At 43.1% G+C, this 22,914-nt stretch overlaps 1 protein-coding gene across 4 annotated transcripts in view; it reads left to right on the top strand.

The window, feature by feature from the left end:
• Positions 1 to 22,914, top strand: part of PALD1 (phosphatase domain containing paladin 1) — a 966,838-nt gene that overhangs the window by 487,861 nt on the left and 456,063 nt on the right. For all 4 annotated transcript variants that reach the window (XM_069240368.1, XM_069240369.1, XM_069240370.1 and 1 more), the window contains exon 7: positions 1,713 to 1,788. In XM_069240368.1, the coding sequence (XP_069096469.1) occupies positions 1,713 to 1,788 (76 nt within the window). The remainder of the gene's footprint in view (positions 1 to 1,712; positions 1,789 to 22,914) is intronic.

Genomic DNA, 22,914 nt, shown 5'->3' with positions numbered 1-22,914 from the left:
ATGACACTTTGCACCACTCTGACACGTTACGTCACCTCATGCCCCTTCACACTGTCACTCCACACTATGCTACACTACGCCACTCCAAGCCACTTCACTCTATGCCACACCACACCACACCACTCCATGCTATGCTGCTTTACTCTACCCTACACCACTCCACCCGTAACCACTCCATTCACTCTACGCCACTCCACCCTACACCACCCCGTTCCACTTTACTCCACACAATGCCACTCTACCCTATGCCTCTCCGACACCCCACTCTACAACACTCCATGGATCTTTACTCCACTCCATACCACTCAACACCACTCTATTCCACTCTACAACAGTCCGCTACACTCTACAACACTCCACACTACTCCACTGTACACACTCATTGCCACTCTTTTCCACTCTACTCTATTCCATTCTGCAACACTCTTCTCCACTTTACGCCACTCCACGCCAATTCATTCTATTCCAAAGCACTCTAAGCCACTAAATTCTTAGCCAGTCCACTCCACTCTCGGGCAATCCACTCTACGCCACTCAACTCTGGCACTCCACTTTACGAAATTCTATGCCACTCCACTCTACAACACTCTTTTCCACTCCATGCCACTCTACTCTGGCACTCCACTCTCCTCTCCGCCACTAACGTTTAGCTATGTTGAACAGTAGCCACGTCGTTATACAAGCAGGCTAAAACCCATTTGCAAAGCCAATGGATCTCCTGTAAGCAAGACCTATAGGCTTTGTTAATGCTGTTTTATTATGCAAAGCGAAAATCTAGAAAGACAGCATCAACGCTGTCACTTTGAACAGGGACGCGATTTCCGATGAGTATATAAACTCAGGCAACTTAATGTGCACTTGCCCAACCATCTTAATGAACAGTCCTTTTGGGTGTGCTGGAGATACCATTGACATTTTTGCTGTACCTAAGGACAGCTCAAGTGTAATTGACTTGTTGGAGGCTAAATCACATTTTCCGGGGAAGTCGCAAGAGGTGTAGAGCGCAGTCTTTTTTTGCTGTTCAGTGTTATGTCACTGCGCTGCGGACCTCAAGAAAAGTGAGCGATAAAATGCAGTTTGAACACTTTTCTCGGGGACTGCTGAAAAATAAATACACAAGGAGGTAATTCTGGCTATATCATCTTTCGGTGGCCAAATGTACATAAAAAGGGGGAAGAGGCGATTAGTCAAGTAAAACAGCAAATTAATTACGAAATTGCCGTACTGGGAAAACATATAAAAGGTACTGCCATCTCTCAACTGGTGGTTTCCAGGTGCAAAGAATTAAAGGAGTCCATAATGCACTGCAACCTTAGACAATACATGGCAGTACAGTGCACCCGCTGTGGCTGTTGAGAGGAGTGTGGAGTGAGAGGACCGAGGAGGGGGACGAATAGGGTAATGAATGTGGGACGAGGAGTCCGGGAGATGGTTTTAGCTTCTAGGAGTGAGGGAAGTTAAATAAAATAACTCGTACATCTTTAACAGTGTCCATTTCCTCTGTTGTGTTTCTAGTTCTTCTTGTCCGACTGCGAGAACGCACTTCATCCTCTACTTTCTCTTTCCTCTGAAGGGAGCATTTGTCTCAAATATATTCATGAAATTTAACTTCAATACCGATAGTGTGTTTTATAGAAAGCTTTGGAGAAATGCACCTATGTAGGGAACTGGCAGTAGTAAAGAGTCAACCTGTTTTCTTTGCTGTTTGGCAGGTATCATCGGTTGCCTTTGCCAGTGGAAGGAGCTCCTTTGGAAGCACAGTTTGATGCTTTTGTTTGTTGTCTCAGGGTAAGTTTCAGAGAGCTGTCATGTTCGCTTGCTAAGATAACCAAAATATTTTTCTTGGCTTCCTTGTGGGTTTCCTCTGCTTATTGCCATTTTTGGTTAGTCACAGAGTTTGGCTCCCATGAAACGTAAAAAGATTTGTTACAGTGACCGTGATGTGCCCTATAAAAGTAAATGTGATTTAGAGATGGGAAAGTATGTGTATGTTTTTTTTTTTTTTTTTTACTGTGGATTCCAAATACGAGACCTGTACATTACCTTATACCAGGATCGTTGACCACATGTTTTACATAGTCCCCTTGACACAATCGAAATGCACAATTAATAATAATAATAATAACGTGAACATTTGTTTATTTAATGGTGTTGGCAAAAACGTCGAACCCACTACATACCTGCAGAATCCCTCCGAAGGATTTGACATTTTATATTATTTATCCTTTTCATAGTATAGCGTTCTGATCTAAATCATCGTCTCAGAGGAGAGACTTTTATATTCATGGTTTTCAAAACAATGTTTCAGAGAAAGCCAACATTCTCTTTACCTGGATCCACTCACACTGGGACTTCACACGCCTTCTGACCGTGCACTTCTAGATTGCTCGTCGTGGCATCAAACTGCTCTCCTTGCGTTTGACTTTTACCTTGTCAGTGAATTCATTCTTGTCGAACTCTGTCTCTATGGTGTGATTTGTGACCGGATAGCTTTAGAATGTGATTCTGCATCCATATGAAAATATCTCTGGTTTTATTGACATTTCATTGCACCATTACAATATCGTAAGAAAAGCAAATCCCATCGTAGCCTGGGCTGAAATAACAAAGTAAATAATACTTTTGTTTCACTATTACTTCGTCTTGTAATAATGTATATTTCTAATTTAATTTAATTGATTGGGGCAAGGCTAAACAATGACTATTGTGCATGTCTTTCCCAGATGCTTTCAGCCAGACTTAGATGCTTTTTCATCCTTGAAGCGGGGTCATCTGTTCAACAGTTGGCCAGAGACACACATTTTAGCACTCATTGGCCTAGAACTAGGTCTAGAGCCTGACGTTGTACCTTCCCTCGGGGACGCTGGTTACTTAGAGAAGGGGTGTATGAATAAAACAACAAAAGCTAGGATACACAAACACTCAAAATTGCTGCATCATGCTGTGCAAGTAAGACCTTTAATACACCAAATAACAAACACTATTTAATAAACAATTATTTTCGTTACTACATAAACCACAATCATAAATATAGATATCTACACGACATGCAGATGTCACTGGAAGGAGTAACCAAAGACAATTCCACCTAGCCTATAATGTCACTATACAGTTATGAGTATATATCTCATTTGGATTTCCATCGTCTACGTTTTTCAAAAGCAAAAGTTGGTTACTCCATCTTCTTAAGAAACTAAAATGTATGCAGTCTTGTGAAAGTTGACATGATTCACATGGTTTGTGATTTTCATATTTAGAATATTCTGCATAGTTATCCTAATTAAACATCTCAAAGACTACTTCACTCTGACTTTAATATACTCTGTACTCATGTGAATTCCTCTAGGGGATACCCTAATCATATTCAACCGCAAAGGAGTTGGTTTTGATAAAACAACACAAGACCGTTCAAGAAATCCAGTCTTCAAATTGTCCTTGGGATCCATAAGTCTGAGCCTCCAACGCATACTCGTCTTTCAAATACAAACAAGTTTGTGTATAAGGTCTTATCTACTTGAGTTCCTGTTCGTGAACAATGCCCAAACTAGATTCTAGATGGAATTTTGTAAAAACCCGCATATCTAGATAGCCCTCTACACCCGCCGTTTGCAACTTTTTCTATATTTAGAGATACTTCTGCTCATTGAAGACCGTTGTACAGCCTACTAAGGAATTTAATAAATAAACACAATAACTTAACATTACCCCTAAAGTACATATCCCTGCTACAGTAAGCATACGAGCATTAATGGCACTGAAGATGTATTGCAAACGATTTACATTTGGGCCCCTAGGAATCAATTTGGTCCCTTTGCTCTTGCGACTGTGAAAGAGAGTAAGAGAGATGGAAAGCATGAGAGAAAAAAGAGAGGGATTAAAATGAGAAATGAGAGAATGACAAAATGGCTAACATAAATGCCAGAGAAGAGAGAAAGAAAGGAAAATAAGAAAGAATCAGAAAAAGACGAGGACAGAAAGAACAAGGAGAGAAAGAAAGAGGAAAAAATAAAAATAAAAAATAAAAAGAAGCAAAAGTCACAGAGACAAAGGAAGACCTTCTAGTTCACATCTCGTGATGGATATGCAGGAGGAGGAGCACCGCATCAGGCAGTGAGGTCGGGGGAGGGGGGGCAGCGAGGCGGAGAATCTTCCAAGACCTGATGAAGTGAGTCTGCGTGTTGTTGGGGGGGGTGAGTGGTGTATGCGGCATCTTCAAAGCGGCAATTCATGAAAACGCAACCCTACAAGCTGCCCCTGTTCCAAGACTTCCAGCACCACCCCACTCACACCCTGTAAAAGGCGTACAGCCTGGATGCAATGAGCAGGAGCACCAAGTAGCTGCGAGCTCTGTGGTCTCCGGGCCCAGAGACCATGACTACAGCATAATCTTGAACTTTAGTGTGGTAGTTTAACAAGTGGTAACAGAAGTAAAAGTGTTAACAGCAATGAGCGAAAGGACAGGACTGGGCAAGAGAGGGTGCTAGCAGTGAAACTGTACATCACTACACTGTTACTCTGCTACACCTTGGAGCTACGGCAGTACAAAGACACACAGCATGCCTGGCTCTTCATCCTGCTGGGGGACACAGCTTAGCACTACTGTTGAGGGCATCATGAGGCAGACGGGAGTTCCAGTAATTGCAGTGTGGGGTAAACCCTCATCCCATTTTGGGGTCCATTGCAGTTTAAATGGGACTTGATCCTCGGGGATAATGAGTGCAGAAGGTGGTTAGTAGGTTATCATGGGCTAGGTCCCCGTGAGAGGGGAAGAGCCCCTTGACAAAAGAAGTGGCCTCTTTAGGTGCGGGTGTGACTTGTGGCCTGGTGAGCTCCCCACCTCAGCACTTTTTCTTGATTGTAAATGTTGCCAATCGTGTCACTACCAGCATTAAAGCCTCAGTGACCAACCGAATAGACCTGGCATAAGGGCTCCCGCTGCACACTCATGCCCCTCCACTTCATGGTATTATCAAGGAGGCGAGGCACCACAGTCAAGTTACTGGGCCAAAACAATCAGCGCAGTGAACAGATCTGGCTAAAAGACTCCATCTCTGTGATCGTACCCCTCCATCGCAGTGTAGTTGCCACGAGATGAGGCGGCACAGATATGCAACTCAGCTAATCAACAGAAGCCACTTAGTAGGAGCTACTCTAAGCAGAAAGGATGCAAAAACTGAAGTACCCGACTCCCAGGAAAGGGCAGGTGGACAATTCGTTATCACAATCACTTTATGGCAGTCCTCTCTCATCTCCTGGCCCTGAGGTTACCGGCTTGATGGAGACAAGCGAGAAAAGCCACCTCCCAAAGAGATCCAGGAATAATCTCCTGCAACCTATTCTATAAGGCAGTTCTTTCATAAAGCTGTGGGAGCGAAAGCAGAGGTAACACACGAGGTGCCCCAAGATCAACATAAAGTTCCCCACAGTGCAGGGGCCTCAGGAAGGTGATCTAAGAGATCAGCCAGCAGGCCTTTTAGTGTAACACAAAACCTAAAACATGAAGCAGAATCTATTGGGGACTCTGGAATTCAAAGATCTCACTCCTGCCCTAGTTTGAGAGAAAGGGACCCCTTTACTGAGTCAATTAGTGTCTCACCAATACACCCTAGAATGCTAAAGCTATCCACCACCAATATACACGGTAGCATAAAAAGGAAGCAGTTATTCAACATGTCTGAGCATCCCACAACACCGACTGGTACTGTGACAACCTCAGGACCCAAATTGAATACAAAACAGATGATAGCAGCGGCTCAAGTCATTTGTGAGCTGCACTGGTCCCCATAACAGCCAAGCCACTGCCTAGTATTTGGTAAATTATTGAGTCTCAACCAAATTTATAAGGTTTGAAGTCTATGCCAAGAAGGATGAGCTTTACAGATCAGGAGCTAGGATATCTGTTGGACCGATTCCTCAGCAACATAGAAGCACAGGTAAATGAAACCCTCAGCCAAACTATGCTAGAAGTGAGGCCACTGGAGGAAAAGGCTCTTACCTTGCCCATATTGAACGGACAAGAGCTAGCGGCAATCAGAGCCTTGCAGGATACCATTGCGAGGGCTCTTTGTCAATCAAATAAAATAGAGTTACAACTAGACCTGTTACAGTCAGTGGCCAACCATCTCTTAGAATTTGGCGGTAAGCTAACTGCTGGAAAACCAACTAAACGTACTTGAGATGGAAAAACTGTGCCCATGCTTGCCAATCACTGACAAGCCGAGCTCCCTTCCTGAGACACTGGTAACCTTAGTAGGTACATTTAAAGCACATGCATCGAGATTAGAGCCTCAGGCAGTGATAGCAGCATCTTCTACCTCCGAGGCCCGGAACTAACCACATCAGGCATGGATACACCACAAATAGCCGAACCCTGTCCAACCCTTTCCATGCAATTGCGGCACCAAGCAGAACAGGGAAGCCACAGTCTGCCAATTACAACATTGAGAGAAAGTCAGTGTGACCCTAAGTGGAGAAGGTCTCAATCCACTCCCTGCCCCCCCCATATGAATGAACTGTATGATGTAGTGGGTCCAAACGTGGTCTCTGGCAATATACCAGGAATTGTCTCTCAATCATCAACAGTTAGCCTATCAAGGAGCACAGAAAAGTCTAAAAAGCAATCTAAGAACCCACCCCTACTAAAAAGATCTTTGACAATGCATAAACCTCTCAAAACCTCAGGAGATCAGGAGGGTTCAAATCCAATCAAGCTCTTTCCGAATTCCTGCCTCAATTGGTTCCGATTGCTGTGCCTCCACATCCAGTGCAGGACCACCTGGAAGTTGAGTTGCTGGTTCAGGTAGGGTGGTCCAGTGTTGTGGAGGGCTTTGTGTGCATGGATGAGGATCTTGAAAGTGATTATTTTCTCTATGGGGAGCCAGTGCAGTGTACACAGGTGTTGCGAGATGTGGCAGTGTCAAGGTAGGTCGAGGACCAGTCTGGCGGCAGCGTTCTGGATGTTTTGTAGTTTGTGGTTGACTCTCTTGTTGATTCCAGCATAGAGTGCACTGCCGTAGTCCAGTCTGCTGGTGATGAGGGACGGTCTTTCTATGTTCGAGGGAGATCCACATGAAGATGTTGGTTCATTCTGAGGTCAGTGTCCAGGATGATTCCGCGGTTGAGGGCTTGGCTGGAGGGGGTGGGCGGATTTCTGAGGGTAGATGGCCACCAGGAGTCATTCCACGCTTTGGGTTGAGGGCCCATCATGAGTTCTGTCTTGTTTGCTTTGAGTTGAAGGCAGCTGTTTCGGGTTCGTTGGAGAGGGAGAGGATGAGTTGGGTGTCGTCAGCGTAAGAGATGTTGTTTATTCCGTAGCTTCTGATGAGGGTGGCTAGTTGTGCCGGAGAGGAAGGATTGGATCCAGTCGAGGGCCTTGTCTGTGATGCCGGTTTCGTGGAGTCTTCTTATCAGGCTGTGATGGGAGACTGTGTCGAAATCCACAGAGCTGTCTAGTAGGATGAGAACTGACGTCTCTCCCTTGTCCAGCAGGGAGCGGATGTCGTCTGTTGCGGCCAGGAGGGCTGTTTCGGTGCTATGGTTTTTTCTGAAACTGATTTAAGAGATGTTGAGGATGTTGTGGTCTTCTATAAACATATAAACATCAGGGTCAGGTATGATGTATAAACATCAGGGTCAGGAAGGCAGATATATAAACATTAAAAGTTCATCTAAAATCCATTTCTGAACTTCCAGGCCTTCCTTGTCATACCAAAGTAAAAAAACGCACTGAAGTCTCTCCAGATGGATGACACTACCCTTCAGGCAGACGACTCCTCATTTAGCACCTGGAAAGAAAGCCTTTAATCAGCAAGAAAAGGTGACCTTGAGAGATCGCAACATATCATCTCTTGGAAATTCATCTCCGGCACAGTCACTAAATGCCTCCTGCCTTATCAGTTCCCCACAACTGTACCTATTGGAAGCTATAAATGCCCAAACTCATCTGCAGATTTTTTCATATGCAACTGCTAACTTTGCTGATTAAAGCTTTTAACCCTTCTTGGGCTAACCACAGATGAAAATGTTCTTGCCAGTTTTGCTCTTAAAAAATGAATTTTGTCTACACCTCCTATGCTGTTGCCCCTTTCTAGTTCAGCAGAGGAGACAATTAGACTGGTAGCTCTGGCACTTGGGGGCGGTCATGCTTGGAAGCTTCAGGTATCTGTTTTTCCCACTCTGCCCTTTGAGTTCTGGCGATATGTGCAAAATTGGTTAACATTTTCAGGCAACGGCTGTCCTTGTCTACTGTGCTGGACTGTACAGAAGGTGCAACACAATCATAATTGCCAGCATCACCTGTTAATTCACTGTAATCATATACATGTTAGTTGTTTACCTGATACTGCACTGTTTTCCTCCAGCAGAGGGAGTCCCTGTCTGCGGAGCTAGACTCTACAGAGGTTTTAAAACAATCATAATAGCCAGCCCCACCAGTTAATATACTTTGTATAGGTTGCCTACCAATATCATAATGCCTCATTTCCACTTGTTAGTCAATCTATTTGATAATGCACTCTTTTTTATTATGTGTAGACTACTTGCACATGCCTTCATTTGCACAAAACCTTTTATTAATTTTAACAAAACACTTTTATTCATAGCAAATTTTACCTATTGTAATTGTTTTTATTAACTAAACAATTAACTCTTACAAATACAAAGGAAGAAAGAGAAATTAAGAAGAAATTTAAAAAGTGAACAGCCCGACAGTGAAACAGAGAGGAGAAGAAATAAAGCAAGAGGAAGAAAAAGACAAAAGATGGAAAGTTAGGCAATGAAAAATGAGAAAAAGAAAGGGAAAGAAAGATTACGAAAAGAAAATAAACAAAGGAGAGACATAGAAAAAAGGACAGTAGTGGTGGGAGAAAGGAGACAATGAAAGGAAAACATGCAATAAGTAAATATAACGAAGTGAGAGACCTAAAGCAGGAAGAAAGGTGAAGACACAGAAAGAAGATAATACTGAAAGAAAGGAGGAAGCGACAGGAGAGAGAAGAAAAACGCAAAGAAGGAAGGAATTAGAGAAAGACATAGGGCAAAAAAGTAGAGGGGTGAAATTGCAAAAGAGGGAAGGAAGGAAAAATAAAGTAAAAAGAAAGGACAGAAAAAAGAATCAATTAAAGGAAAAAATTTAGAAAGAAGAAAGAATTATAGAGAAAAAGAAAAAACACATTGAAGATAGAGAAAAAGAGAATTAAAGAAGAAAGAAAACGTGAGAACTAAACAAAGAAGGTGATAATGGAGAAAGTGAGACAAGTAGAGGCAGACATTAGAAACAGGACATCATTGAGACAAATAGCAAGAGTAAAATAAAAAACGAAAGAAACAAGACTTTGCAGAACAAAAATGGAAGAATAACAAACTGAAAGAATGAGATAATGTAAAAAGATAGGCAGAAAGAGCAAAAAGGCGAAAGAAAGAGAAAGCAAGAAAGGGAGGGGATCAAAGAAATCATGAAATGGGAGAAAGACATGAAAGCAAGAAAAACTGGAAGGAGAGGCAACAAAGAAAGAAAAGAAAGTAAAGAAAGACATTTTCAAAAGAGGGTAGGAGGCATACTCCTGCATTGTCAACTTTCAAGCCCTCAGAGAAACAGGCATGTTTATTTTTAAATAGCGGCCCTATCATGTGGGCAGCTGTATTTTATTGAGCCTCCTGACAGGCAATTGTGATGTGTAAGCAACTCAGTCTCAATTGCAGCCTGCAAGCTGCTGGTTGCTCATGATCATCCTGTTGGAGGCCTGTCCTCTAAACATACCTAGTTTCCTCAAACATGTCCAACTTTAACCTTTCAACAGTGGCGCTCTCAAATATTTCACACTGCATCTCCCAAAGTTGGGAACACCAAGCCATTGAGTCTGAGCTGAGTAAGTCAGTACATGCTGCCCCTACGGATGGGGTATATTCTGATTCTGACGCCTCTCTAGTATAGAGCCCAAAGGAACAAGTAAGCATTGTATCAGTCCCTTACATAGAAAGGAGGCCTGATGGAGATCCATGGCATTAGTGAGCAATGTTGTCCCTGAGGGCCACAGGAATTGTAATTATTGGACTTATTGCTGTAGAGATTGGTTAGTTAATTAAAGGAGAAGTCCTATTTAAGGAGATGCTGACAGTTATATAGACCAAAGCAACTTGCTGGACAGATAGGCAAGACTGGGGAAAGTCCACCAGAGAGGCAGGCCCAGGAAATAAATCAAGGATCTACATGCAAGAAAGCAGCATAGGAGAAGTAGTGGTACATGGACCTGACATAGAGACATTACCACACATGGAGATTGGTGAGTGAAAATAAGCTCTACAATTTTCCTGAAATTCTGGAGTTTTGATATCTCCCAGAAGAAGAGCAACCACAAGAGGTTTGCACATTAGAAGGATCATCATAGAACTGAGAGACATCATGTGAGGTATCCTATTTGGGCCGAAGGAGCCCTCAAATATGCCATTAGAAGGTTTCTAGTGAGCAGATTGTAGGGAGCAGCACAAGTGAATCCTTCAAGGTGCAGAATCAGAGGTGTGTATCTTAGCTGACTCCCAGGGTTCTTTTTAAGGACTTATGACTGCAGGCCTAGTGAGGCTTCTACTTCTATCCCATATAGACTTTTTCTTTACACCTTCCAAGGCTGAAAGATGGGTTGTTTACGAGCAAATGCATGGAAAGCGGGGCACATTTAAGCATCCCAGGTTTCACCTATTATAGCTGCTGACTTGCATTTACCATCTTAACTGCCTCCCCCCCAAGTCCTTCACATGTGTAGTCTTGCAGTACAGTACACTTTATATTTAGCAGTCGTCCCCTTTTGTTCTACTGACCTTCCCACAATCTTAGGTTATTCTGTCTGTCTTGACATCCAGCAACAAGCCCACCCGTTTCTATTTCATTGGACTATCCGCCCACTGGGCCCTCTCACACTTGCTTAATATTACCCTTCACCACCTTCAAACTTTGTATTCCTATTCCCAAAAAATGCTCTTATCCACTTAATCCACCTTTCCAGTTTATTTCTGCTACAGCATGCATGCCCACAAACAGTCACTACGTGATCCCTTTTATTGAGAGGAGAGAAGGGCCAGGCAAGATCTCTAGGCAACTAAACTCCTGATCTTTCAACATAGAGCCTGCTTACTTTTAGACTGATTACTGACGTTTTTTGTGGAACTGCCACATATATTTCCTATCTCTTCAAAACAAGTGGTTTAGAGTAATGGGTTCTAAAAATAAAAAAATGTGTTTCCCAAATGTGAGTAAATTATATTGCAATTATAATCCCATGCCACGTTTATTTATGAAATTGCTTTCATCTTGAGCCCTCTTCGACCTCTTTGTAGATTGTATTTTATGTGACTGTGGCAATACTGCTACACTCGCAGACCTCCTCAGACATTCCACCTGTGCTTCAAAAGTCTCCAAATAAGATGAGTGCGCCAAACATTCCCTTAAAACCCCTGGTCCACTACAGCATTATACATTGCTCTTTAGCTGACAATGTTCTTACTGGCTATTCTGTGTTCTATGCTATGACTAGTCAGCCATAAGCAAGTCATATTTTTTTATTTGTTCCACAAAAACCACTCTTGTGTAAATGTTCTTTAAAATTCAAGCTTGCTGTTTCCTCATCACATCACGGAACTCTTCTAATCCTTAGCTCCTTATACTTTTTAGTTATCCTCTGAATTTTGTTCATTATTTTTAGCATTTTTGCAGATTTGTATAAAGTAGTAAATATGAAGCATTGGTTGGCTGCACATAACCATGCTGTGCATACGTTTGCAATCTAGTGTTGGGCTTGGACTCTACAAGTTATTTTTCTCGAAGAAGTCTTTTGTTGCTGACGTGACGGTGAGCCACCTTCTCTTCTAGTGAATGCACATGGTCAACAGCTCCTTTGTTAAGGATAATGGGGGAGCTCCATGCAACCTCAAGGTCCTTATGACTTTTAATTGAGTAACAGACTCAGAACTGTTTCACCATGCCAATACTCATTTTCTTGTTCTCAGTCAACTTTATCGATCATTGAATTTATGTCCGGCGACCATCACTGCTTCGCCTACCGAGGCAGATGCTTCATGTGTATTCTTTCCTCCTTATCTCAAACAATGCTCAGATTTGGGTAATGAGAGAGAGCGAGAGACTGAGAGAGACTGAGAGAGAGAGACTGGGACTTTACCAAAAGTGCTCACAGTGCAAGGCAAAGTGTACATCCATGACGTCTGCACCCTGCTCAAGAATAAGAAGACTCTTTGGGCCTGACAAGACCGACATCGAAAGCACACTATGGAGATGGCAGCAGAGGCTGAATGCTCTGCAGAGTAGGAACAACAAGTCTGACCTGGCAGTGAGGAAGGGGAAGTCAGTGACAAAGGTTGCGCCATCGTGTGCAATCCACACGATGTTGCATCTGACGATTTTAATCATCCTGAAGGGAAGGGTCAAGATGAGCCATAATTCTGCATGGATCCCATGCACATGGGATCTGGACCCTGGATGATTACTACTCTGAGGGCCATGATTAACCAAGGTCACCAGATGCTCACATACTTGAAAAACTTATCCCCACCTCCTTCTCACGGTCGTCTTGGTGTGCCACAGCCTAGGGGTTCTTCTGGACTCTAAGAGCACACCTTGGCACTGACTGAGGTTGATACCAACACCACTATCGATATCAATCTGATAGAGACTTTTAGTTGCAGATTTCTTACCTTTGAATTTCCCCCAGGGGTCAGACTGGATCTGGAGATTTTCATGAGCAGTACCTCTGCGTGCCATTTTGTGGCATCGATCGGCTACGCGTTCAGCATCATCCATGCTGGATATGACATTGAGGCTCCTATATCGGCGCCACCCGAGCATGCTGACATCAATTCTTGTTTTTCTTCACCAGCAAGCACTGATCCGAAAAGAGCTACCCCTCTGTTGCTTTTTGAATGCTGTTTTTGACTTTTTGTCAAAGTTTTTTTGAGTATTGCATCATTGGTGTTTTCTAGAAAGACAGGCTCCAAACCCTGTGAATCCTGTCATCAGATGATGTCCATGACGGATCTGCATCTCGTGTGTCTTTGGTGCCTGGAGTGCGACCACGGCCTGAAGTTGTGCTTCTATATTTGGGCGATGCATCCGAAGACTTAGAGGGGAGCAGACCCTAAAGCTTATGGCGGCGCAAACCTAGTCTCCATCCAAGTCGAGATCTTGGTCAAGAGGAAGGCCCCGGGAGCAGTTTAGGAGTCCTCTATCATCACTGTCCCACTCTAAGTCCTCAGGGAGATCAAGTGAGTAGAAGCTTAGGAAGATGTCTTCTCCTCATCCATCGGCCACCAAGATGAGGGAGCATCAACAATCTAGGCCTTGCTCTGCAAAGCCTGAACCTGAGTTGACTCTGTGCCTCCCTGAGTTTCCAGGAGATTGATCAACTCTTGCCCAACTCAGAGAGTTTTACGAGGCTATGCACCTCATCATTTTTGGGCAGCCTGACCCCGCTGGAGTGCCTTCTGGTCCCTTGGAGTCAGAAGAGGCCCTTTGGGTTCCACACTGGTGGCTTTGGTGCTGAGGGGCACCCAAGGATCCAGTCCTGAATCCGGACTGGCATCGGTTGTACCACCCGGGAATTCCACGACACTGGTGCTGATGCTCCCAACGCCATCTGTGCCCACAGGCAACACCATTCCCATTGTAATCCGCAACTCCGACACGGAGGTGGATGGGCTTCATTCGAGATGCCTATTCAGACACCAGCAGGAGCCTTGCCTCATAGGTCGGATCCTCAATCCTTTTCTTATGGGTTAGGTTTCGGACCTATGCCTACGGAGGAAGCTTCTTATTCTATGATGGTGAGGAAGGGCGGATGCGGTTCTGGACTTTGAGTTGCCCTTTGTTACTGTCAGGGCTGATCTCTTGAAGAGGTGCTACACTTGGGAGATTCCAATTCAGAACCCCTACTACCGTTTAATGAGGCCCTCATGGATGTTCTACTGGGTACCTGGTCCATACTCCGCAGAGGGGCTTCTGTGAACAGGACAAATGCCTGCAAACATTGCCCTACTCCCGGGGTTCAAGATTTCTTGACATAACTTCCCACCCCTGAGAACCTGGTTGTCCAAGCCTCTACCTCACAGGATGCGTTCCCTTCCTCTGTTGCCTATGGGAGAGACAAAGCAAAGTTCACAATCCATTGTAGACTGTACATGACCGACTCGCTCTGCAGTTTAATTGACAGTGGCCCTGTGGCAAACCAGTCCTGGCATTCTAACATCTGCATTGAAGGGGTCCTTCTGCAGGCAATATTGGGGAGTTTTGAAGATTTTGCTGTCCGTCTTTTCCGCCATGTGGCCCTGGAGCTTAAGGATCAAGACATAGTCCTTGACCGCACTCATGGGGTGGGCTGCCTGGTTGCTTCCCTAGCCAGATGCAGGATATTCTTACATGTCTACACCATTGTAGGCAAAAGGAGACCTGTCTGCAATACGTGATAAGTCTTTGAGGACCTCAAAATAGGGTTCTATTAAGACCTCTCATCGGTGGCGTTGCATCGCATGCAGTCCCTCCAGCATCTGACAGACTTCTTCTGTGAGAAGGGGATCAGGTACAGATGGAGACCCCCCCCCCCCTTCACCTGCAATTTGTGTGGACTAATGAGAAGCAAAGCATCAGCACACTGGAGGAGACCTGATCACTGACAGACATGCCGTCCTGCTCGGGGGACCCCTCATCTCAGTTGTCAACGTGAGACCTGGCTCCCTTCGACGTGGGCCCGTGCCGCTCGGTTTGCCCGAGGAAAGGGAAACTGCGTAAGTCCTCGGAGACGGTGAGCCAAAAAGAATGAGCCGCATTGATCTGCAGTGTCACAACAGTGTCTTGGAAGCAGACAGTGATCTCTGAGGTGGTCATGTTTTAATCTTACTTTCCGAAGGCTGCCTGCAACATATGCACCTTCTTATGTAGACTCTCCACCATCCCCTGTGGATGGTCTTGGGCCCTGGAGGTCGGCCCTCCCACTGTAGATGGCATTCTTGCCAGCGGCGCCCCTCCCCCTAATAATCGGTGATGGATAGACTTTGGGCCGTTGACATGGCCCCTTTGAGTATGATAGGTGTGTTCCCAGGCAGGGAAATGCTTTGTTCTTCTGTTCTTTCTTTGCCCCCTTTCCCCTCCCTATGACGACTACTGTGCGCTTGTACTCCTCACAGACATCAGCTGTTGGAAACTTACTCGTGGCCCCTTGGTTATTCACGGGTTTAGATGGCACACATTAGTCCCTTTCTAACACAAAGTTAATGGTGAACATAATTAGTATTAATGTTAGGGATCTTAAAACCCCTGTAAAAAGGTTGGCCCTCCTTTCCCTTATTAGAGATGCCAAATCTGACATTTGCCACATACATGAAACACACTTTCTTAGGGCCAACTGGAAACAACTGAGATCCCACTGGTTTGACGGCCAATATCTTTCATTGGGACCTGGGAAAAAAGCAGGTGTGGCAATATTATTGATGACCCACTTTCTGGGAAACGTGATTCAAACACACATTGAGATACCTGGAAGCCTCCTTTCACTACGAGTTGACATAAAGGGTCATAGATTCACATTAGCCAATCCTTTATGGACCTAAAAACCACCAAGAAATCTTCCTCCAAGATGCACTGGTTATGGATATTAACTACACCAGATATGGATATTATTAAAGGTTGGGATTTCAATATTGTGTTTGACTCACAGGTAGATAGATCAATCCAATCCAGAGACCCAGGCAAACTGGTGCACTGTCCCCAGCCTTTCGGCGTTGGTTGATGGGGATGGGGTTGGGGTTGATGGACATCTGGCAACAGACACATCAGACAGAGAGGGACCGTACAGATTTTTTTTTTCACCACCTCGTGTATCACTCAAGCAACATCTGCAGTAGACTTTGGAGTAGCTGCCTTTTCAGACCACTCACATATTATCCTAAGGTTCACAGCACTTACATCCACATTGTCTCCATGATTTTGGCGTCTCAACGCTAAGCTTCTCACCTAAGCCGGTACACTTAAGGAAATTAAAGCTACAATAGAGACCTTTCTGGCCACGGATTTCACACCGACTACAACCACCACATTATTGTGGGATACCGTGAAGACAGGGGTAAGGAGTCAGTTTATTGGCATTGCAGTGTGCCTTAATGCGGAGAGGTGTAATAAATTTGCACAGCTAGAAGAAACGGTCAGGGAGCTTGAGGCTATACATAAAAGATTCAATGGTAACCCGGCGACAACTGAACACAGCCCGCAAGCAATTAAGATTTGACAGGGCAAAATTTGGCCTATTACGAGTAAAGCAAAAATATTATGCAGGAGGGAACAGAGGAGGTCGTCTTTTGGCTCACTACCTTCGCTCACGAGCTGTGCAAGAAAGGGTGGAAGAGCTGAGGATGTCTAATGGTACTGTGGCTCACCAAGACGAATGGATTACCACAGAGTTTGAATCCTTTTATGCAAGCTTATATTCCGCAGAACACCTCAATGTTGGTGGTATGGAGGCATTTTTGGACTCTGTCCCCCTGCCTCATGTCCCCCCGGCAAATGTCACCTGTCTGGATAAGGATATAATCCTCAGTGAGGTCCTAATGGCAATACAACACCTCCTGCCTGGTAAAGCACCCCACCATGACAGGTACAGTGTAGAATTTTATAAAGCGTTTGCTACACTCCTAGCCTGCAAACTGGCAAGGCTCTATAATGATTTTGGCCCAACTTGTTCACTCATCCTCACAATGCAGCTGGCAATGATTGCGGTTGTCTGCAAACCAGGGAAAGACCCCAGGTGTTGTTCCTCATACCACCCCATATCACTATTCATTGTGGATGCAAAGATATTTACGGGTATACTGGCCAATTGGCTAGCTTTCTACAAGTGGGGCAGGTGGACCCTGTCCAGACGGGGATAATCCTTGAAAGGAGTTGTAGCAACATCTCAAGCGCCTCTGCCACCTGTTGGACAAGACACAATGCTCCCTCATGTCTGCCCTCCTTCTGTCCACCGATGCGGAGAAAAAGGCATTTGACTTGGTCCACTGACCATACCTTCTCACAGTGTTGGTTCATTATGGTTTGGGCCACGGTTTTGCAGGTGGATTCAGTTAATCGCTAGGGGCAAAAGGCAGGGCTGTCCTCTATCACCCTTGTCATTGCCTTGTACATGGGACCTTTTGCTGAACGGATATGCAGTCTGTCTAAGTGTAAGAGAGATGGCCTCTTTTGGCTGGGCCGCCTGGCAGCAGTCAAGATAACACTATTACCGGAAGTATTATATGTCATGCAGACATGGCCACTCCAGCCTTCCCGTAGATGCTGGATAAATTACATTGTGTTATATGAGAGTTCCTTTGGAATCGAAAGAAAGCAAGGATGACAAAGACACAGGCTTATTTGCCCCAGGTGGAGCGGGGTTGGGAGTCCCCCACCTAATGAGCTATTACTATGCCACACAACTGCATTATATAGTGGAGTGGTCCTGCCCCAAGCACAGAAAAACATTGGTGCTTTATTGGCCAAGCAGTGGCAGGCATGCACATTTGGAAGGTGCCTTGGTTACCAAAGGCACATCGTCCACCTGGAGTCTACATCCCTCCCATATTATGAGCCACTAGAGGAGTGTGGGATAGGGTACAAACACAGAAATGTCTGCCCACTGCTATCTCTCCCCAGACACCAATACTAGGGATCCCAGACTTTTTACCCCCATTGACTGACCCCTCTTAATGTGTGTGCATGAGGTGACCTCTTTGACGCTGACGGCCTTACAGAATTCTCCCAACTTCAGTCAGATTATGGGCTGCCACCAACAGCCCAGTGCACAATACATAGCTGTACGACACTGGCATCACTGCCCTCAATTCTTCTTCATGCCAGTAGACCCCTTACTTCATTTGAGAAGTGACTGCTCAGCCGCACCTCCAATAAATGTCTTCTCTCTAACATATATTCCTTCCTTACACCACCAAAACTGGCCAAAACATCTGCACAATATAGGTAGGAGACAGAATACGAATGCACTTTTACGGACAGAGAGTGGCCTGACATGCTCAATGACACCTGGGCAGCAGCGCTTAGAACATCTAGTAAAGAAATGTGCCTTGAAATAGCCCACTACTGATACTACACTGCAGCAAGGATTGCATGCTCGAAACTGGGTGGAGACAACATATGCTGGTGGTGATGCGGACAGATGAGTACGCTCACTCATATCCTCCGGCAATGTTCTAAAATAAGTTCTTTTTGGCAGGAAGTTGATAAATGACATATTTGACAGACATTCCCCAATTACATCTTATTGGGGCTCTCAAACCCACTAACATATCCTCTAAAGTCCACTAAAAGGTGCTCCATCACATTGACGCTGGGCCGGCTAAGCAGCTCTTGTCCTCGATGGGGCTCAGGCACAATCCCAACCTTTACAGACTGCATCCTTAAACTGTGGGACTTAATGTGGTTGGAGAAACTGACATGGGGACTTTGTATTAATTGTCTCACATGAATTCCAAGAACTGGCATGCCCTCAATACTTGTGAATCCTATGCTTAACACATGACGACAGGGTTTAGACATAACTGGATTGAAGTCAATGGTATATGGCTGTAATCCTGCCCCACTGCTAAACATCCCTCTTCTTCTTGGAATAAATGTGATGTCTTATTCTCCTCAAAAGTTGTCATTGAATGTTAAACCCTAATCCACCTCATTCCTTGCCCTTTCTTGATCTCCCTCCTTCTCTTTCTGGTTGAAATTGTTTGACCGTACCCATCCGGTCACCAACTGTGGGTGGCAAGATTGTTGTAATTGCTTATTGCATTTATAAAACAATAAAAGAGATCTTGAAGCTAAGTGCCACGGGGTAGGGTGGTTATTAGGGATTGGGCGCAGGCCTAGTCCTGCGGCCAACCTCTGCCACACATGGCCAAAGACCGTGCGAGGTGTGGGGTTCGGTGGTGTTAGGGGGGTTGGCCCTGCACCCAGCCCCCCCCACACATGGCCAAAAGTAGTGCGTGGTGTAGGGTTGTGTGGTTATTTGGGGGTTGGCTGCTGGGTCTGGCCGCAGGCCAGGCCCTGCGTCCAACCCCGCCGTGCCCTACGGAAGGCCATGCATGGCGTGGGTTGGGTGGTTATAGAGGGTTAACCGCAGGGCTTGGCCTGTCCAGCCAGGCCCCACAGTCAACGCATGCTGTGCAGTGGTGGTTAGATTAACATATACTAATTAAAATTACTTTATATTAAAAAATATAGAAATTCACTGGAAAAAACAAAGGTTACAGGAACGTTATAGTTAGGAAATAGAGTTTTAAAAAACATAGACATTTACTTAAAAAATCAAAAGTTGCAAGGATTTTATAGTTATGCTCACATTGTAAACATACAAAACTATGGAAATTCAAGAGTTAGAGTTATTTGAAGTAACTATAACTCGAGCCTTAAAGTAGTTATAACTCGCACCCTCGCCATGTACTGCTAATTTCCTCACATATTGCAACACTCATGACATCTTTGATAACATTGTTGATAACATCATTGGTAATATCAATGTAATATGTGCAGTAAAAGTATTGAGGAGAAAACTGTGCATGGCGGGGGTGTGAGTTATAATTACTTGAAATAGCTAACTGCTGAATTTCTGTGGTTTTGTATGTTTAAAATGTGAGCTTAACTAAAACATCCATGTAACCTTTTTTTTATTTAAGTGACTCTTTCTCTCTCTCTCGCTCAGTCTCTCCCTCACCCTCTTCCTCCTTCCTTTGGTGCTGAAGCCGGCGTCCCAACACACTCCATACATATCAAATTCAAAGAAATCGCCACACTCCAGGAAGTTTTAAGATAAGCCAATTTCGTTATTGTTTTGACACCATAAAAATCCACACCAATGCGTTTCGACGCCCACGAGTCTTGGTCATGGTATGTGTGTACTTTCTTACTTTGCATATTTATACCAAAATAGCTCAGTCAGCCCATAATGAGGCATTCTGGGATTTGTGTTCATGTTAAAAATAATAATTGTGTTTCAAGCTTTTACTATGCATTCGGGCAGCATGTTTATATTACCTTTTTTTGGTGTATACATTAACTCAAATTATTCTTACCAATATCCACCAATTATCATGAAAAGATGGTTCACCATGTCCTATTTGCAATTTAAACTGAAAGATGTTTAAATGCGTTTTGACTGTTATTTACCAATATGGTTCTCAGTTGTAATCAACTATTTTAGGGTGTGATAATATGCTGTGAATTTTACAACCTAGATGTCTCATTCCGTTGTCGATATGCCTCCTCGAGATAATCTTTTTTATTTAGAATAACTATATTTCCCCTTTTGTTGGCAGGCTTTATTTCCAATGTTTCATGTTTCATTCTTGATAATGCCTTTATTTCTTCTTTTGTTTAATACTCTTTGAAATTATGATTATTTTTTTCCAATTTTTTCCAAATTTTTAATTACTAAATCAAAAAATGTAAATCATCTTGCGGGGAGTGAGTACAGGACAAAATCTGGAAATTGCTATATATATGCTCATCTGTGTATATTCCCAATTTATCCAAAATCTATGCTTCCTTTAAAGATTCGTCATCCAGATCATATAATTAAATCGTACTTGATTTTGATATCACTTTTCTGTGCAATGGTCGAGTAACAAGTTGTGATCAAGATGGATAATATTGGCCATTAGGTGCCAGAATCCAGAAATAACCTGTAATTAGGATAGAGGCACACTGTACATGCCACATTACTACTCAGATCCTTGTGATAATAGGGAACTGCAAAAGTAGTAAGAAAACGTTTGCAATGGATGGTCATAGGTTGTAAAATTCACAAAATATTATCACATCCTAAAATGATTACATAAATGTGGTCAAATGAACTCCTTGTCGGTAAACCATACTACAAACACATTTAGAACATGTTTCAGTTTAAATTGCGATTAGGGCATGGTGAAACATTTTTTCATGATAATTGGTATAGGTTGGTACAAATAATTTGAGTTAATGTATACACCAATAAAAGGTAATATAAGCATGCTGCCCGAATGTATGGTAAAAGTTTGAAACACAATTGATTTTCTCAACATAAATATAAATCCCAGAATGCTTCATTATGGGTTGACTGGGCTATTTTGGTATAAATATGGAAAGCGAGAAAGGATACGCATACTGTGACCAAGACTCATGGGAGTTGAAACTCGTTGGTGTGGATTTTTTTATGTGGAAACAATAAAGAAATCGGCTTATATTAAAACTTCCTTGAGTGTGGCGCTTTCTTTGGATTAGATAGTTACATATATGTATATATCTATATTTATTGTCTATCTCTCTCTCTCTATATATATATATATATATATATATATTTAGTCTTACAAATGTAATGCTTTCTCATTTCTATATACTCACTAGCTCCATCCTCACTTGCCACAATGGTGGGGAAAATTTAGCATTCTAACAATGGAGCCATTGACCATGCGTATTCACTTGAAGAGGAGTCTCCTGAACGTCATATTAGCAACAAAGGACTTTTATGAGAAAAACTAGTTGTAGCATCCGATACCAAAACTAGAAGGCAGGAGTGTGCACAGCATGAAAATCTGCAGCACTACACTCTATGATTAGATGCTTAGATGCTTAAAAGTAACATACTCCTCCTTTCATTGATGACCCCTTATATCCAACTCACTGCATGGCTTGGTGCCATTCAGATGTGGGCAAAATCATACTCGCTGGAAAGACATCTGTGTGGGACTGAGCTATTTTTTTATGCAGTTCCATTACCTTTTTTCCAGTGGTGGAGGTTGGGATCGCATTTATGAACCTTCCAGGAAATTCTTAATTCAATATCATTGTCTCAGGCGCAGCCTTAGACTGTATTACTGTACGCAGAACATATTGCGAGAGGTTACATCTTCTCAGCTCTTTTCATTCTACATATGTACAATATGAAATACAAGGAGATAAGTGAATTGTTTAAATTCCTATTTTTGGTAAGTCCTGATTTGTGTCAGTTTTTCAAACTCTGCAAATAAGCTACTTGACCTTACCTCCAACCCACCTCCACTCCTCCTGATCTTCCGTTTGTTTTTCACCCTTAAGCTCTCAAGCTTGTATTTTTTTTTTTTTTGCATTTGCGTTAATATCTTACATATCTCCACGTCCCAGTTTAAAAACTTATTAGGCAAACATATGGTCATAGATTTTTCATTTCTTTAATACCTTCCTCTTATCTTTTTGTAGATTTTATGTTTTTCTGTAATGCTTTTCTTGCAAGTAATTCAAACTATAATGTACATTTAACTTTACCTTGGCTTGCAGTACATTTTCTGCACTAAACGTTTTAGTGTTTAATTTAATTCAAAAGTCAAGTAATTTCTGTATTGGTGTGTACAAACAAATCACTGACTAAATTGTGAAAAACACTAATATTGTAAAAAAAATATTAATTCTTTACGGCTGTGGTTCTTAACCATTTGACTTCTGTGGACCCCTTCTTAACTGTTACTGGATCTCATGGATCCACAGTGTATCCTTAGTGGAACCCAAGGATTTCCACAGTCATTACTGAAAGCCAAGAGCCCCTGCCTAAACAGTTTTGATTATTTAAACCAGAAAACAAAATATAGAAACAATCATACATCAGACAAGCACACAAATGATGAAATATTTTATTCAATTCACAAACAAAAAATCGAACTTTAATTTTAATGGGATGGTTGAAGCTTTTCTAAATTCAGTAAAGGCCATTCATCACCCACACTATATTCTGTTTGATGCTTTTGCTCTGCTCCCATGAATTAGTTTGAGGATACTAACTTAATTATTAGCCTTCAATTTCAAATTCCTTCACAGTCATAGAAGGTCTAAAAATGTTGAATTTGACACTTCAATCTTTATTTGTATACACTGTAATA

Source organism: Pleurodeles waltl, chromosome 6 (assembly GCF_031143425.1).
Source record: "Pleurodeles waltl isolate 20211129_DDA chromosome 6, aPleWal1.hap1.20221129, whole genome shotgun sequence".
Classification (NCBI taxonomy): Eukaryota; Metazoa; Chordata; class Amphibia; order Caudata; family Salamandridae; genus Pleurodeles; species Pleurodeles waltl.
This window is presented reverse-complemented; position numbering and strand designations above follow the sequence as displayed.